The sequence below is a fragment of the Haemaphysalis longicornis genome, unplaced genomic scaffold, assembly GCF_048455015.1.
Source record: "Haemaphysalis longicornis isolate Haplotype H1 unplaced genomic scaffold, Haemaphysalis longicornis Haplotype H1 scaffold_14, whole genome shotgun sequence".
In the NCBI taxonomy this organism is placed as follows: Eukaryota; Metazoa; Arthropoda; class Arachnida; order Ixodida; family Ixodidae; genus Haemaphysalis; species Haemaphysalis longicornis.
This window is the reverse complement of record NW_027526245.1, coordinates 33,938,811-33,956,909: the sequence shown is the minus strand read 5'-3', so window position 1 is coordinate 33,956,909 and position 18,099 is coordinate 33,938,811. Positions and strand designations below refer to the sequence as shown.

Here is an 18,099-nt window from a genome sequence, read left to right as displayed (position 1 = left end):
AGGAAGCGGTCGCAGCCGCACATATGTTTCAGTGACGCCAACCCTACAAACAAATAGGAAGGCTCGGTAAGAGGTCGTGCCTACACTCTTAACGAGCCTTCCTATTTGTTTAAGCATAAGGACCATCACCAATCTCCTGCGGGTGATAAGCGGCAGCATATCATGAGCAGCAGCAGAAGCGGAACGTGGAAACCGCACCTTTATCGCCTAGAGCAACGGGGTTCCCTCCTACTGACTGCTTCTTCCGGCGCCGACTGTGCTCGGAGCATATCCTCCTTACCTTTCACCTGCACAGCAACCTTTCTCAATAAACCTTATTTTAAGTGGTGGAGGAGCCGGGGTAGCGATCCAGTCCTGCAACTGCGGAGCCAAAAACCACCCGAAGTGGTGACTAGCGAAGCCAGCAGAGCGCGGCGCCCTCGCTTCCGCCTGTGATGCGCTCCGGTGCCGTGCGACAGCGAGACCTGCCGGACTTCAACGGCGCCGATGAAAATGACTCGGAAGAGTGGCTTGCATCATATGGACGGGTGAGCCCATACAACCGGTGGGACGACGTCCTCAAACTAATTAACGTTATCTTCTCCCTGACCGGCGTCGCCGAACTTTGGTACCGGAATAACGAGCGTAATATCAAGACATGGACTGAGTTCAAGGGCCAACTCGTTGTGGTTTTCGGCCTCCCAGCCGTGCGCAAGCTTCGAGCGGACCAGCGCTTGCGCTTAGAAACCAGCAGGTCGGTGAAAACTTCACAAGCTACATTGAAGGCGTCGTCGACCTGTGTAGGCGCGTCGACCCCTGTATGCAAGAAGCTGATAAGATCAAGCACATCCCGAAAGGAATTGAAGATGACGCCTTCCAAATGGTCCAGGTATTTACGCACAAGCACAGAAGTCATTAAGTTGTGCCTAAGCTTCGATGATTTACCGAAACAACGGGATCTCATTCGACCATCTCTTGCACGGGATGACTGTGTGTGGAGTTTGTCGGCGACTCACACCGACCCTTTGGTGCTTCCGAAGATTGAAGGCTTCGTTCGGGAGGAGGGGGCCGTCAGTTGTCCCTTGTACCAGTCACGGCAAAGCCTATGTCAACGCTAGCACCTACTCTCGGGAATGCGACCCGAGATCAAGTTGCCGAAGCACTTCCGCCTTCTCTGCAATACGTGCCGATTGCTGCACCCATCACATACGGCGACATCGCGGCGAGACCATTGCAGGACCCCTCCCTGACGTACCAGCCGACGTTGCCAGTGAGACCTCGGGCTGTACCATCGGAGTTTCCACGTCCACAATTTAATCCCTAGCTGTGGTCCCTGGCGTACTCTGGATATTCGTCCTATTTGGTCACACACTACTGGCGCCGCCGTCCGGCGACCCTATTCGCCGCTAGATCGAAATATAGGTGGCGGCAGCGTCGCGCTGCTAGTGTGGATGCTGCGCTGAGCGGTAGCGGCGGAATGGACTTTGTGTACGCGCATCGTGCCTTTTTTGCGCGGTATATGCGCATGAAAGGCCCACAAAAGAGTTGTATGCTGTAGTTCAAATCCTCAACGTTCAATGTATTGCATTGTATTGCAAAAGCGGCAATAGACTTCCACTACTACGTCGAAAAAGCGGCGACCACTCGCTAATCTCACAACGGATGAAATAATGACAATAAACTTGTTCGCCATGGCTTGTACCAAGCTCGACCTTTCCCGAGTATGATTTTGAACCTCCAACAACACAGGCATAGCGGAAAATGAGGAAGCTTCGATCTCTGGAATTCAGTTTACGACCGCAGTTTAAATCGGTTTCATTGGTAGAATATGATGCATTATTACAGTTCACTAGAGGGGCTTTGGGTGCGCTGTTCCTTCCCTTGCATCTGAAAACCACCAACTAGCCCAACATGCCACCCTTTTAGATTATTTTTTATGTCACCTGCAGGCTGCCGAAAGTGCGATAATGCGACATTTCTCTTGGTCACCCTTGCAATCTGCGCGCGCTACCAGGATCATAGGATTACATTATTGTTGCGCGCCCCTTTTATTCATGCTTACCACGGAGATGGACCTCGCCGCCGCGGACGAAGATGATCTGGGTGAGCAATGGCCTCGGAACAGCGGTGCTCGCTAAGGCCAAGAAGAGATGCTCAAGCGCTTGGAGCCGCGCCGAACGGAAGGGAGGGGGACTAACGGCAAACTGATCGCGGCTGGTCTCGTTCTGCGTCAGCTGGTCTGGTTCATCTCGTCTTCTCAGGTCACGGGTCGTGGAATATTGTGGTCGTTCTGCTTGCGGTAGGGCTGGGACGGCCCGACACGGCCAACATCCCCACCACAGTCACTTCAGGGCCGAGGCGATGCGAAGCTGAAGGCCAGGATGGGGACGAACACACCGCTTCACCACCAAAACTGTTCCTGGGCGCAGGACCACAGGCGCGAACCGTGGTAGATGGAGCGATGATTGAATGAGCGGCCACGGCGGCAAGACCAGGAACTAGAAATATGCTGCCTTCGCCACATTAGCATCTTCAGTCCGGCTTACATTGTGGACCGCTGGGCGGGAGGATACTCACCCATAACCTCAGCCTTTTACAAACACGTTCCCACACCTATTTAAACTTCGCGCCATCACAAAATAGATCTTTTTTTGTCCACTTTGAAGAAATAGCTGCCGCAGCAGGCAACCTCACGAATGATTGCGTGTTTCGTAGCCTACCTCCTTAGACACAGAGCCACTCCGGTGGGTATAGAGTGATCGTTAAGTGGCCTGATTTCAAACCAAACAAATTTGTGCGATACCACTTTTGCCAGCTCATTTACTGTACTTAGCCAACATTTGATAAAAGTACCGCACAATTATTTGAAATGCTAAAAGAACGTCATTTTTGAGTTGTTAGTCAATGTAATTCTGACACGCAAACTCCGTAAATATGACTTGACAATTGACATTTTAGTACCAAAATGTTATGTAATTTGGTTGCGCGCGAATTTATAGAGTGTAAGTTGCGACGACTTTTTGCAAGAAAGCGCTTGTTATGGAGCTTTGCGTATCAGAAAGCACGCTGTGTCCCTGAATCGAGGCGAAATATGCGCACTTTTAAAATTCCCCACCATTATCAAATTCGGCATGAATAAAGAACACCAGACAAGCTTGTGGTAAACAAAAAGTTCAGTTCAAACTTTCAGTTTTAGAGTGCTCCGGACAAACAAGAGGTCGCCTCTTGAAAAACACCAGTTCCATTTATCCCGACTTTCTGGGAACTTGTAATTGACTCTCGCGAAATGTTCTAGTTCGACACAACAAGTGGACCGTCATTAATACCCTTTTATCGCAGGGCTCTTCAGCCACAGTGCATATTCAGCCGCAATGAAAGAATCTCCCGCCCTGCATATCGCGACGTCCCACCGTAATGCAACACTTAATCGTAATGAGACTCATCGCAGTTGCAAAACTCGTCCATATGCACTTGTCGCCGTAGTGAGATTTTCCGCCGTGTTGCGACATTCAGACATCACGCATCTTTGGGGGTAATGAGATTTTCAGGGGTATGGAGCGTCCATCCGTAACACACATTCCACCGAAATGCGACTGTCCGCCGTAGTGAGGTGATGCCACTATGTAACGGAACTCTAACCTCTTTTGGTAGCTCCTAAGAGCTTGCCCTATGAATGTAAACAAAAAGAATAAACGCAATTAAACCGCTACGCACTCTAGGCCCATGCGTTCACCAATTAAAATATAAAAATAACTGGCTTCCGCCGTTACTGGCGATCCTGCAACCGATCTTCGGTAGTGAAAGCAGTGTTTTGGAGTCAGTGCGGCCCGATAAAGGAGACGAAAAACCGTGTATTCATGTCAGTAACCCCTTATCCCGTCAAGTTCACAACAATACTAACAAACTTCGAGACATCAGTTCAGAAAACAAAAAACTGTATGTACTTAAGTAAGAACATATAGTTCCTACTGCGGCGAATATCAAGAAGGTGAACGGTCCACACGCAAAGGTTTGGTCCCACTTTCACAATGGCCATGGTCAGCAGAGGGGTCAAGCTAACAATGCAAGTACTCGACAGTATTTTTTGGTTCTTCCTCGACTGAACTCATCGTTGCATTGCAACAGATGCTGCCATCACGCAAAAAGAACGGAGGGCCGAACGATTCGTGTGGTGGCAAAACTGCTTCGGCTTCATTGGGTTACACACATTCACGAAACAAGAAATTCTTTGCGCACTTAATTCGTCCTATATGCTTTGAATCCGTTTATTCGCTTTCGGGGCAAATGTCTGGCATTATCAGCAAAGAGGTTCACTATTTTAGCACTGCTTTTCGGTTCACGAAGACATTTTTTTCCGCATCAGTGCCGGTTTCCGTTTAGCGTGCTTTTAAAAATGGTGGTTGAGTTCAGTTCCGCTCAAAATAACGGTGCGGTTCTGGTTCCAGAGCCTATACAAAATGAAGAGGGATCACTGCGAGACTTGTTCACGGGATGTCAAATACATTGTTACGTCGCCTAGTTAAGTTGCCTGAGTAAGTAAAGGGGCTTCACAAGGCGGGGTTCTTGTGACCACACAAGCCGATTTTTGGCCCGCGCAGAGTCTCATATAGTCACGATTATTTTTTTTGCGTCCTACAAAAGCCGCACAACCACCGCAGTAGGGCGTGTAACCAACGGCTTTGCGTTTCACAGCTTAACGTCTTGACACGCAGCCAGTCTGGCGCCTATGAGTGATTACTAATTCGTTTTATTTAAAACCAAACGACTTTGTGCAATAAATTTCCTTCTCTCCGGTACATGGGGTATGTACTTTAATACACAATTATGAAATGCTAAAACAGGCGTCATTGCGAAAGTGTGCGGGAACATCATTTCTAACCTAGTAAGCAGCTATGACATTTTACTGCTGGTAAGTATTCCACCTGAAAATATTAAGTTATTTGGCTGCAACCGAGTTGCCTAGATCAAGAATTAACTCGTTTTGCACCAAACGTTCGTTCTTGAGTTGTGCGACTGAGAAAGGGCGTTTGTATCCGTAAACTTGTACAGCTTTTTAAAATGTGCAGCCTCATAAAATTTGGCACGGTTAGAGAAAACCTAGTCCCGTGGGCGGCGGGCTATTGCGGAGCCAATGAGTCTGTTTGTGCCACATTAGAAGTGGCCGGTCGCGCGAAATTTGGATACTACTTGGCAAGTTGCAAGTATTCTCTTCTATTCTGGCAGACGATTGCGCGTGTAAGCAGCAGTTTTGGTACCGCTGGGCTCCGTTGTGTTAGAAAGATTTTCGTTTAGGGATACAGACTAATAAATATTCTGCAACATTTAGATAATTTTGGGGTAATGCTCCAGCTTAACATAGGACGTGGCCCGGCAATGTTAACTTTTTCCCAAATGCCTATTAAGCCCTAGTGCACATTCCACAGTAATGCACATTTAGCCATACTTAAACAGTCTCCCGCCCGCAGTATCACCACGTGTCCGCTGTAATGCAACTCTTCTCCGTAATGAGACTCTGTCACATCCCGAAGTACAGCCGTAATGTGACTGTCCGCCGTAGGGAGATGAGCCCTAGTTTCACCAGGCGATGATTTATCGGGACTGTTCTCCTCTGTGCGGGAATCCGGAGTCCAGCGGCATCAGGATGAAGGTGCAAAGTTTTAGTTCCACTAGAAGCGACAACAAAGGCTTTAAAAGGCTTACCCCACGGCCATGAAATTCTGCGCCACGGAGCAAGATATCAAGAGGAGTGCCGACTTTGGCCCCGAAAAATTCTTTTGCTCGGGCCGATAATGTCCACGCGCCGCCGGCCGCCAAGCTTTCCCTTTGCTCTCTTCCTCCTTCGTTTGCCCTCTCGTCGCTGTGCCTCTGTACATACATGGCTCTTCCCTTCTTCGCTCTCCCCAGAGGCGTCGTTTCTTTCGCAACGACGTCTGTCGTATGCCTGTCCTACTATGCAGGAGGAATGCCTGCACGCGCGGAATTTAAACACCCGTGCGCAGCCGGAATAGACGGCGCAGATAATCGCACACCACCGCATACATGGCCATCGCTTATTCCCTATCGGGGGGCGTTTATTCTGACATTATGAAGACCCGCTAAAAATATTGTACTATCCCAGCAGATGTAAGACGCAACTGAACGACGACGACTTTAGAATCACCAAAGAATGAGCAAGAGTAATATGAAACGCCACAGCATGCAGTCTAGCGTGATTCTGCTTACGACAAACCGATGCAGCGCAGAAATTACCCTCTGTTGTTGGCCCGCTCTCCAGCCGCCTGCTTAATTATTTATGCCGCTTCTGCGCACGAACAATGCTTACAAGGGTCGCCCGGAGTCTCCATCGGCAAACGGCAATGAGACACACATTTCTGTGCCAATGACTGAATTGGACGGCTGCCCTGTTTTAATAAGTGTACAAAAACACTGTCATCTTGATAAGGCACCCAAGAATATCAAACGCAACCTTCATTGTAGCTCATACCGCAACTTACCGCCCGATGTTCACTGTCGCTCTACGGTCGTGTTATCTCGTCGATAACGCCGTGGACTACAAATAAAATGCTGCGATTTGTATGGCTGCAATTTTGGGCCTACGAGGGTTCCCGGCGTTTTTTTTTTTTCTTTAAGCAGCTGACCAGCAAAACAACCGGCTCGTCAAACCTTTTCTTTTGGCGAGTCATCACCACAGAGATATAGGATCCGGACGAATTCAAATATCGCGAAATGAAGGCCTGTGAAAAGACCGCACAGTCAGGGCCTCGATCTTGAGCAGATTGCTACGTCGCGGGCAGTAGCGGCTCATGTTATCGCGTTTCTGTTATTTTCTGATGAGCGTGTGAGTGCCGGTCCGTGTTTTAGGCACACTCTGTTTTGGACGTAAGTTGGAGAACGGCGAGAAAGCTGAGGCAACTTTTATAATCGCTAGTGATCAGAACCAGTTGCTCCTTTCGCCTTTTGTAAAACCTGTTAAAACACAGCCGAACTGGTGTTCACAAATTTACAAAACGGAGTCACTTTTTCGGCAAGCACTGCGCAAAAGTTAGTGTTTGTATAGCAGCCATATGTCTATATGTGCGCTCTACATTTTGTTTTCCCGCCATGCAAACAAATCCTTAACGCATCTTTGCCGTGCCGTACGACCACTGAATTCCTTCGGGTTCGGGTTACCCAGAAAGTGCTGTCGAACAAGTTAATCAAGCCGTACGAAGGAGGAGCGCAATGAACGCGAAGCGGCCCCAACGCAGTCCCAAAGCACTCCGTGCCCAAAGCTACCGTCGCCGAAGCAGACGACAAAAGCCGACGGAATGCGTTCTGCCAACGCGCCCGCCGGCGCACGGGGAACGCCGGCCGCTTAGCCGCCGGACCATTCGCTGCGCCATCTAAATTGCGCTCCGCGAGTGGTGGACATTAAGAGCCCGCAGGAGAGAGCGAAGTCGGCGCTCCTGTTTATCTCGCTCCGTGGTCTGCGCCTAACAAATTTTAAGTGCGAATGCACTTTATAAGCGACCCCAAACCATCCACCGCCGCCGGCGGCGGCGTCCGCAGTGCTCCTCTATATTTAAAAAAGAAACAGCATCCGGCGCCAGGCTTCGATCCGAGGACTTTGCGGCCGCAGCGCGACGCTCTACCGACCAATCCACGGACGCGACGCTGATATCAGTGTTAGTGACGCGCCTTATATCTTTAACGCATTCAAACTACGTCGTCAGCGGCGTGCGTTGGCGACTCAGCGGCGTTATAGCGGCTTGATAACTGCGTGGTGTACACGTGATACTACAAACCCGATGGAAGAGATGGAAGAGAAGGCGGCGAGGCGGTGGTTTGCGGGGGCCGAGCGCAAGCGCCGCAAGCGGGCCGACAACCGTGCATTCGCACTTTCACATTCTCCCCCTCGGGGAAATGCGGGGGAATTTTTTTCGTTCCAGGTTGGAGCCGACAGTTTCACGGCGGCCTCTGTGCAGATCTACGCTCCGGCCACAGGCGAAGCCCAATGGGCTGGAGTGACGCAGCAGCCGGAAAAGATGCGCTACGCAATCCTGTGCGGCGGCCGTCGAGGTATCAGCATCGCGCGCTTTCCAAATCACCCAGAGTGCGCCCTGGCGTCCCGGACTGCTGGCACGCAATTCGAGGTGCGTCGCTTGGGGCTCTATTCTAGAAGGCCCGAGATTGCTCGCTTCCGAGTTTCCACTTGCTCGGGTTAACAAAGCAGTGATAGTACAGCATCCGGTAAACCTCAAGCGACACCGGCAAATCACGCGGTGCACGCTTGGCATTATCAGCGCGCCCAGTTCAGGCCGCTCACGTTGAAAAAGCACGGCTTGCGCGTACATCCGCGTGCAGCGCCATCTATAATGGAGTTGCGATTGCACTCCGTCGCGTAAGGTAGATAACATACCTATTCCTTTTAAAACTCCGGCCTTGCCCCATCCTTCTTTTAATAAAGCTCCGCCCTCTAAAAGCGGCGCGGGGCGGCTCCGATTTTTTCGGTGTTCTGTTCTTCCACTGAAATGTGTTTCCTACGTGGTTTTACCTTGGCTCCAGTGCAGCTCAGCGCAAGCCCAGCCCAAGTAAGCGAAGCAGTTCACTGTAGCAAAAGGAACGCGCCCTTCACCCGACTGTCAAACGTGATTGCTGTTTACGTACGCACGGCGGGCGTAGTATGAGATATCGCCCCAGTGGAGCGTATCAAAGCGTGTTTCAACATTTTGCGAGTCCGTTTTAGAAGTTGAAGGCGTGTCATCTGTCGTCGCTTGTGTTTTTGCTGTGTATGAATACGGCTGCCGTGGGAAAATCTTGTCTTGGCCGCTCCTATCGTTAGGACTGGAGCTAACTCCGCGTTCGGACGGGACCCCCCCGCGACTGTTGCAGCATTCGACTGGTGGCGCCCTGGGGACTTCGTTCGTCCATTGTTTGATGCTAAGCTTTGTTACCGGAGCATCAAATGCAAGTGACTTCATGGCTGCCATGCTACCCCACCGACGAAGTGGACGTCATGGCAGCCACGGTTGGGTGGGGTCGCTACGCTCCGCCCACTAATGGGCTGATTGTGTGATTGACACGATAACTCGGAAGAAACTCGGGATAGATATTTTTCAGCCTAGTTAACTCGTGAAGCTCATGTTCGCAGCTGCTGCAGCGTGGTTCATTGTTCAGGGTCACTGTAGCAGGCATATATGTATCCCGACAGAGTTTTTAAAGCGCAGCTTTCTACCTCTACCAGCCAACGGTTCTTTCGTGGCGTGCGGGACAAGAAACTTTCAACGCAGCTGGGAGGGGGTGGGCGGTTTTCACTCACAGATCACAGTGCAGATGGCGCGGCGATACGCCGCTAGGACCCAGGGTTCCCTATGCGCTGGAGCCGGCGGCCGCATCGGCGGGACCATTACGTTGGCTTTGTCGTCTCCTTGAGCGACGGTTGTTTCGGACCGGTTTTAGCACAGCTTCGCGTTCATTGTGCGCTTCCTTTGCACCTCTTGATTAACTTGTTCAAGAGCACCTCCTGGGTAACCCGGACCCGACGGAATTAAGCGGTCGACGGCACAGATACGTTAAGGATTGGTTTTCAAGGCGGGAAAACAAAATGTAGACACCACATACAAACATCTGGCTGCTAGATAAACGCCACCTTTTGCGCACTGCTGGCCCCTACTGGGACTCCGTTTTCTACAATGGCGAATGCCAATTGGGTTGCGTTTTAGCAGGTATTACAAAAGGCGTAAGGAGCAACTGGTTCTGATAAATAGAGATTATGAAAGTTACCTTAGCTTTCTCACTATTCTCAAAATTACTAAACTAACTAGTTTAAAACAGTATAAATGGGAATCACTAAGCTCGCATGCCGGGTTGTTTCGCTGTCTGCGCTGGTGTCGCGCGGGGATGTAGCCCGCACGTCAGGGTGTCTAGGTTCCGCTGTCTCACCCTTCGAAAGACTATCCTCTCAGTTTTCTCTCACTTCCGACTCGTCCGCCGGGCTACAGCGGCGGCGTCGTCCGCCGCACAGCCCGGCCGTGGCCGACGCTGCTGCTGCGCTCGGGACGCCGCCCCCTGCGAATTCCAAGGTGATGGCTGGCAGAATCTCTGGTTTCATTCTTTTTAGAGCCACGTATGTGAATTCAAGTGACGTCGCATGGGCAATTGTTACGAGTGTCGTTTACAGCTTTGCTTTCCAACCACCTTCACAGCGTCCCCGCACGGGGCACCTTGAGTAATCATGGTGACGGTATTGGCGACACCGCGGACCCCGAGCCCCCAAACATAAGCTGGAACCAACTGTGGCGGTGTGTTGTAAGGTGAAGGGTAGAAACCACAAACGGTGGCCGTCGGAGCCCAGGTCAAGCTCCGGCGGATGGGCTCCCTGCCTGTCTACCAGGTAGGGAGCTTCGGGGCCTCTCTCGGTATCAGGGTAAATCGAGCGAAGAAAGTACCCCCGTCCCCTGCTGTATACTATAGCGTGTGGCATTTTCTAAAAAAACCCACTCCAATGATCGGCCTCCCAAAAGAGGCCGCACCGTAGTACTTTCTAAACAGAAGGCAGAACATTTTCATAAATATCTTGTAGTCCATTCCACACAGGACACCCGGTTGCAAAGAAGTCAGTCATTCTCTTGGCTAAATGCACCGAGTCTGTTGTTGGCTCAGACTACGATGCAAAAAAGCTTTCATCCGGTGACCTACTTTTTGAAGTAAAAAACAAAAACCAAAGCAAAAACCTCCCGAAAGAAGCCACGTTGGCTCACCTGTCGTTTACTGTGACTCCTGAGAGAACCCTCAACTCCTCTCACGGCGTCATCTCTGAAAAAGACTTAGTCTGAGACAGAGGTGGAACCTCTTCAGGTGCTTCAACCTCAAGGAGTAACTGCTATCAGATGAATTGTAATCCGGAGAGCAAATGAAGATATCCCAACAAAGCATCTTGTCTTTACATTCGATTTAACAACCCCACCCGAAATGTCGAAGTGGGCTTCCTAAGCTGTAATGTACGATCATATGTCCCCAAACCCAGGCGATGCTTTAAGTGCCAACGATATGGCCATGTAACTCTATCGTGTCGACGAAAGCTGACGCGTGCTAAATGTGCAGAAACTGACCATCCGCCTGATGACTCTCGAAACAGCACAGTGAAATGCCCGAATTTCACTGGCCCACACGCTGCTTATTCGCAAACCTGCACAAAATGCAAAGCAGAAAAAGAAATTCTACAGATGAAATTAACAGAAAATATCACCTTTGCCCAGGCTCGCCAAAAGCATAGGCTGCTTTCGACCGCATCCTATGCAGACGCTGCCCGCCGTGGGCTGGGGCGGCGTTTGGTCAGCACAGCGACACAGTGCAGCCTTGTTGCCGATGTGTTGCTGTCCCAGCCCACGGCTGAGCAGCCACCTGCTGCCTCTACAACACCTGTAGATGCTGCGGTGGTCCCGTCTCTTGCCGGACTGCCTTCGGTAGTCCAGCGGTGTCAGGAATCGCCACTGCCGGTCTAGAGCGGCAACGTGCGCTCATTGGTACGGCCTTCGCAAGGGGCCTAGTTCCTGCCTGCGGCCCCTGCAAGGAGCCGGCGCTGGGAGCCCACTCCGCTGATGCGCGCGTCTCCCACTCTGCGGGCCAGCTATGCGCCGCTGCTGCTCTTGTTTTCTTTTTCTTTTTCGCTACAATCCTGGCTACGGGCCAATGCAAAATAGGAAGAAGGGGGCGGGGTAGGAAGCAACCGGCGAAACCAACTCCATACTCATCAACGAATATTGACTTCCTATAAATATTTTTGTGTCACACGCTACGCACCAGCCGTACACGGCTTCGAAGTATGTATGCAATTTCTCTAAACAAATTATTGAAATAATTGTAAAATGAGACGCAGCACGGAATCACCCGTATAAATTGTTACCTTTCGCTCTTCCCCGCACGGGGCACCTTGAGTAATTATGGTGACGGTATTGGCGACATCCCGGACCCCGAGCCCCCATACATAAGCTGGATCCTACCGTGGCGATGTGTTTTGAGGCGAAGGGTAGAAACCTCAAACGGTGGCCGTCGGAGCCCAGGTCAAGCTCCTTCGGATGGGCTCCCTGTCAGTTTACCAGGCAGGGAGCTCCGCGACCTCTCTCGGTATCAGGGTAACCCGAGCGAAAGAAGTACACCCGTCCTTTGCTTTTATACTATATAGCTTATGGTATTATCTAAACCCCACCCCAAACATGCTCGGCCCCCGAAAAGGGGCCGCACCGAAGTTTCTTTTACACCACTTCCTAACTTGAGTATTCCGAAACCGAACAACTACTCTCGCTTCTTAGTGATAGAATCAGTTGACCAGTTGAACCTTTTGGTTCCAAGTAAGTATTTCTAGTCTCCAAATTTCTTGAAGGTGCCACCGGCGATTCATATACAACCAAAAAACAGAACTGGTGAAATCCTTGTTGAGGTCATTAGCCAGGATCAGGCTCATAAACTGCATGCACAAACCCGCATCGCTGATGTGGCCATCCGAGTGACGCCCCACCACAGCCTAAACCGCTCCCATGGCGTGGTTTCCGAATATGACCTACTAAATGAATCTCAAGCTGACCAGCTGGAGGGCCTTCATAGTCAGGGCGTAACAGCGGTCAGGCGCGAAACCATCTGCAGAGATGACAAACAAATACCGACAAAGCAACTGATCTTAACCTTCGACAAGTCGACGCTTCCAGAATTCATCACCGCAACAACTGCTTCAGCACCAACGAAAATTTACTTTCGTAAAATAACATACTTTCATCTGGCCGTAGACACCGGACACCAAAAAATCATGCACCCCTACACCTAACGATGGTGATGGTTGAACGCGAAGATTTCTCTTGATGAATTCCTTGGTTAGCCAGTACCACACTCTTGTATGTGGTACCATAGACGTATGCACCGCTTCTCTATAGAACCGCAGCAACTCTTGGGCATGCACTCCGAAGGCGGAACGTTTGCGTTTGGGGTGTACGGCGTGAATCGGTACCGGCTGCTTGGTGTGCAGTGATTACTTGCTCGAGTGGGTGCCGGTTCAAGGTATTTAACCTCTAAATGCGTCGTTCGATTGAACGTCCTTTGGCTCACAGCTTTGCGCCATGCAGAACAACGCAATTCTTAACGTACGTCGAGCTAAGGGCAACGGCTTTCGACGTTCAGATGAGAACAGGACGTTAGGTCTGTATACGTTGCGCCATCGCACGCCTGCGTCACCTCAGCTGCACGTCATCCTTTAGCGGAGGGGGCCTAAAGGAGCTGTTTCCAAGCTTCGCAGGGAAGCTTTTATTTTAATTCACTTTATCTACGATCATCATCTTCGTCGGAGGATGCTGGCATTTCTGCAGTGCGTTTTCGCGCATGGACAACATTAGGCACAGGCTAAAAGCTTCGCTTTATTAAAATCTCAGTGGCTTCCACGCCACTGTGGTGTTCCAGGGAGCTAGAAGGCAGATGAAGCAGCTCGCTATGGCCTCCAAGTGCCTAATATCAGGCAAGTATTCCTCGATGTGCATGAAGCTTCAGCTATGACGATGGTAGTTGTTTTGAAGGAACGGAACCGTCTGTGGTTCCTTCCAGAGCACCATTATGCCTTTTTGCGCTAATTAGACCCGAGCTCAGGACAAAGCTACCAGATACATAGAGTTTTAGACTACTTTACGCTAGCGGGGACACTGGCGTTAGTGTCTATGAGAGCTGTAGAATAGCTGCATCAACACCCCCCCCCCCCCCGGAGGCGGCCATGCTTGGAGGATACGTGGTTTTCGAACTTGGCTTGACAGAACTGCCACCTTGACTTGACTTAAAGTACTTTTTTTCGGAATACAAAAGCTATAAATATATTAAAGAGTGTATAAATTGTTAGTCGTGTAAAGAACGTGTACTTCATGTTAATGTTATATTAAAGTTTCCAAGGGTTCTTTTATTTAAGGAGGACATTTATACATTCCATACACGGCTGAGTTTAGCCGAGTCAGCATTTCGGCGGCGAAGCGTTTGTTTTTCTTTTCTTGCGTACGAGTCGGCGATGCGCGAGGCTAAAGCATGGTGGCTGTACTGCGTTTAATTTCGTTCGGGAAGGGAAGCGACGTGTCTCATAACCCCAAGTACGTAATAACGGTTGTTGTTCGTTTCCACTCCGAAGTCTAACTTTTATCGCTTTACCCGACGTGGGTTCTTCCTTCTGGCAAAATCGTGAAAGGGTGCTTCGTTTGCGCTGAGTAACAGCTGATCGTTTACTTTGGTGTCTCAAAGAAGCGACAACGGCTAACTCGAACACACGCTCCACCACTGTTTGTCGCTAACACGTAACGATGTTGTAAGGTCCACTCATGAGGTCAGTGGTCAGGTTCGTCGCCTTCGCGTGCCAAAGGATAGATCGCCGCTGCTCGATCTGGCGGCACAGCACTGCCGACACAACGCTGCGGCCGTCGCCAATTCGATGCGGCACGTTCGGGAGACGGCTTGTCTGTACGGAGGAATGCCCCTAGAAAAACGAAGGGGTAATTACCGTTGTCTGATGTTTTCCGCGAGATCCTATCGTCGCGCGTCACTGTCGGAACGGCTACATTTCGGTGGCCGCCGCTTTTCACCCCCTCCCTTCGGAGGCATGTGTACTCGCCACTGCGTGCTTGGTCGCCCGCGCGCCGGCTGTTGACCCGAAGATGGTGGCGCATTGTTGAATATTCGGCAAATGGCTGAGTTACAGCTGTAAATGTGAATTTGGGCCCTCCCTAACGCGTGTACGAAAGCTAGAGGGGCGTGCCAAAGAGAGAGTAATACCGAAGTGTTATAAGGCCGAACTTGGCCGCAAAATAGCGTTCTTGTATGAGCTCTCAGGTAGGCAGTTCCCGACCAGAGAAGGCGTCTCGACCACTGAAGCTTGGTTGGGATTTTTGAGCCCCCTAAGCGAGTGGCAGACTTGAGGATCGCGTAGGAAGCTTAGGGTACAGCTGTGTACCGGGCAACTAGACGGGTCTTGCGTCGGGAACAGAATCCCGGCCGTCGTTTCTCGAGCGGCTTGTGTGCGCTCCGAGCATAGGAGAGTTAGACGGAGTTTGAGGCTCTGGAGTGATTTGTACGCACTTAAACCTAGCGTCTAACTGAAGTTTGAAGTTCTTGCTTTTTGTTGCTCGTGTATCCAGTTACTTTAATGTAAATAGTTGTATATAAACTCTCCGTTTTTCTTTATTAAATACAAACGCATGGAGTTCGTCAATTCGGCCACCTTCTCCACGAACTTCAACACCATCGCCGTGCGAGCCTCCTGCCAAATCAACCGAAGCCCGGGCGATTTGGTTCCTGATCGCCACCGGACGTTGGGGAAACGAATATCATTGATCTTTACTTATCTTATCGAGTTCCTTGTTCCTTTTACTATTCGTGTATTTTTTTATGTCCTGACGCAGTGTCAATGCCGCTTCTGTGAGCACAAGTAAAGGTTATTTTGTGAGAACGATGAATTTACGAAGCAGGATACCTTATCACGCTGCACAGGAAAAAGATATTCGTTTGTCCTTCGTAGTAACCCAACAGAAGATCGTGGCATCTTGCTAGGAGAATGACATAAAAAAATTGGCTCCAGTCCACGTTGTGAAGGTGATTGAAAAGCAAAGCTTTAAACGACACCTACAACAATTGCCCATGCGATGTCACTTGGATTCATACACGTACCTCTATAAAGAGTGAAACCAGAGATTTTGCCAGGCGTCACCTATGAATTTGTGGGGCGGCGTCGCGAACGCAGCAGCGTCGACCACGGCTGGGCTAGAGCAGCGGACGCCGCTGCTCTAGCCCGGCCGTGCGGTGGCAAAGAGAAAACGGAGATGAGGGTCTTTTAAAGGATGAGACAGTGGCACCTAGGCATCCTGATGCGCTAGCCCGGGGCTGCACCACCGCGAGACAAATACGCATAGCTTAGTGATTCCTATTTATGCCGATTAAAACTAGTCAGTTGAATAAGTTTAAGAATTACGAAAAAGCTGAGAAAGAATTTTATAATCACTTATTATAAGAACAAGTTGCTCCTTCCACCTTTTGTAATACCTCTTAAAACACAACCGAATTGGTACTCATCACTTTAGAAAACTGAGTCCCATTCCTGGCAAGCAGTGCGCAAAAAGCAGCGTTTCTCTAATGGCCAGATGTCTGTATGTGGTCTCTACATTTTGTTTTCCCGCCCTGCAAACCAATCCTTAGCGTACCTTTGCCGTACTACCAATTAATTCCGTCCGGCCCGGGTTACCCAGGAGGTACGATCGAACACGTTTATCTAGCCGCGCGAAGGAAACACGCAATGGTCGCGAAGCTGCGCGAAAACAGGCCCAAAACAACCGTAGCTAAAGCAGACGACAAAGCTGTGCCGCCGACGCGCCCGCAGGCGAGCAGGCACCTCCGCGCGGGGAACGCCGAGTAAATTCGCCGCGCCATCTACAATGTGCTCCGTTTGTGAAACTCTCCGCCCCGCCACCTCCTCCGCCGCGTTGGGAGTTCATTGTCCCTCAAGCCGCGAAAGAACCGTTGGCTCGTAGAGGTAGAAAGCTTCGCTTTAAAACTGGAGCGGCAGACTGCATTTTAGCGGCGCGTTTAATTTTCTGACAATCGGTATGTATAATGTTCCTAGTCGGTGTACGCGGGTCTACATTACACGCTGACAACATTGCTCTTCGGCGATGACTGCTGACCACCTGCTTAATGACTGCCAACAAAGGTTTCGCGTCCTGATGTAGCCAGGTACGCGTATGCAATTCAAGGGTCACGTCATTTGCCGGACAAGCGTGCCGAAGCGAAAGAACATAGTTTTTAAATTGCATGCAAAGGTATCAGTGTATATCTCGCTGACCAGGCGATGCTTGCTTGATTGCTTTCAACTAAAAAACGCTTCTTTCCACGGTGTCGTTTCCATGATACACAAGCAGCTGTGTTCGTGCATTCGTTATTCTGAAGCTGTTCCGGAACAGGTTCAAAACATTTACCCTTATTTGTGGGGTGGAGTTTAAGTGTTTAATAATTAAATACAGTTGCTAGATTGAGATGGATACACTCACACTCCAACCCTATTTGCCGCATAGCTTGTTTCTTTTCCACTTACCAAGCATACCCCATCATTTTGCGTATACTTCCCCAAAAACCTCTTAGTTCTTAAAGGCCGATCCACACGACGGACCGAGTCCGCGGTCCAATCGGTCACGTGATGCGACGTCACGGTACGCCGCGGTCCGATCCAGAGCAGAGCGCATCTACACGGCGGGCCATCCTCCCTGTTCTGTGGCGGGCCGGCTGAGCGGACCGGGAATGGCCGACCGTCTCAACTCGCAAGCTGGAAGGTTGAACACAGGCGCCGTTTGGCCGCGACAACATGTTGTAACGCACAAGCCTGCACGAAACGTTTCATCCCCACAATAGCAGCCACCCGCATGCCAGCCGGGCGGGCGCGCTCACGCAGCCGCCGGCGTCGTTCGCACGAAGGCGACACTACGAGCGGCGACGGCGGGGCGATCCGGGCTGCATACGGCTCGTCACCGCTCGTTGGAACCGAACGCTTCCCGTAAATTGAGGTCCACATGCGTGAAACAAAGTGATAATGATGGCTAGCATCGCACTAGTAAGAGTCGTGGGACTCGCTAGTAAAAGCGCGGATGAAGTATGCGTCGCGATTGTAAGCCTCCGCCGCCTATCCCAGCGGGGGTGATTGACAGGCTACTTCGAGCGCTTCGAAACAGCCGCGCTGCCTGCGCCATTCTCTATTGGCGCAACTGGACCCGGCTCCGCCCACGCGGCGCGGGAGCTGTCATACCACGCTGATTGATGTCGCGGTCCGCCGTGAGACCGCGGACCGAAAAGCCTCGGCGAATATTTGGACCGCGAGGGCCGCGGTCCTGCGCGGTCCAACGGCGACCCGCGCGAACTGGTGACGTCCTGTCACGTCATGCGCGGACCGCGGTCCAAATAATCGTTTTGGTCCGCCGTGTGGATCGGCCTTAAGCAACCTGCTCTGGTCTCACAAAGCAAAGCACTGCCATTGGAATTATTCTAGAAATTTTGCTTTCTGATGTCCAATTTTTCTGCCCCGTACTCCTCCAACGACGTTTTAGCTTCCATTCTTTCTCTCCGTTTATTTGTTTCTAAACGCCT

At 50.8% G+C, this 18,099-nt stretch overlaps 1 protein-coding gene across 1 annotated transcript in view; it reads left to right on the top strand.

The window, feature by feature from the left end:
* The window catches only part of LOC144164837 (uncharacterized), a 103,727-nt gene that overhangs the window by 80,794 nt on the left and 4,834 nt on the right, over positions 1-18,099 (top strand). Inside the window, exon 6 of the mRNA XM_077695095.1 lies at positions 7,908-8,111. Within this exon, the coding sequence (XP_077551221.1) occupies positions 7,908-8,111 (204 nt within the window). The remainder of the gene's footprint in view (positions 1-7,907; positions 8,112-18,099) is intronic.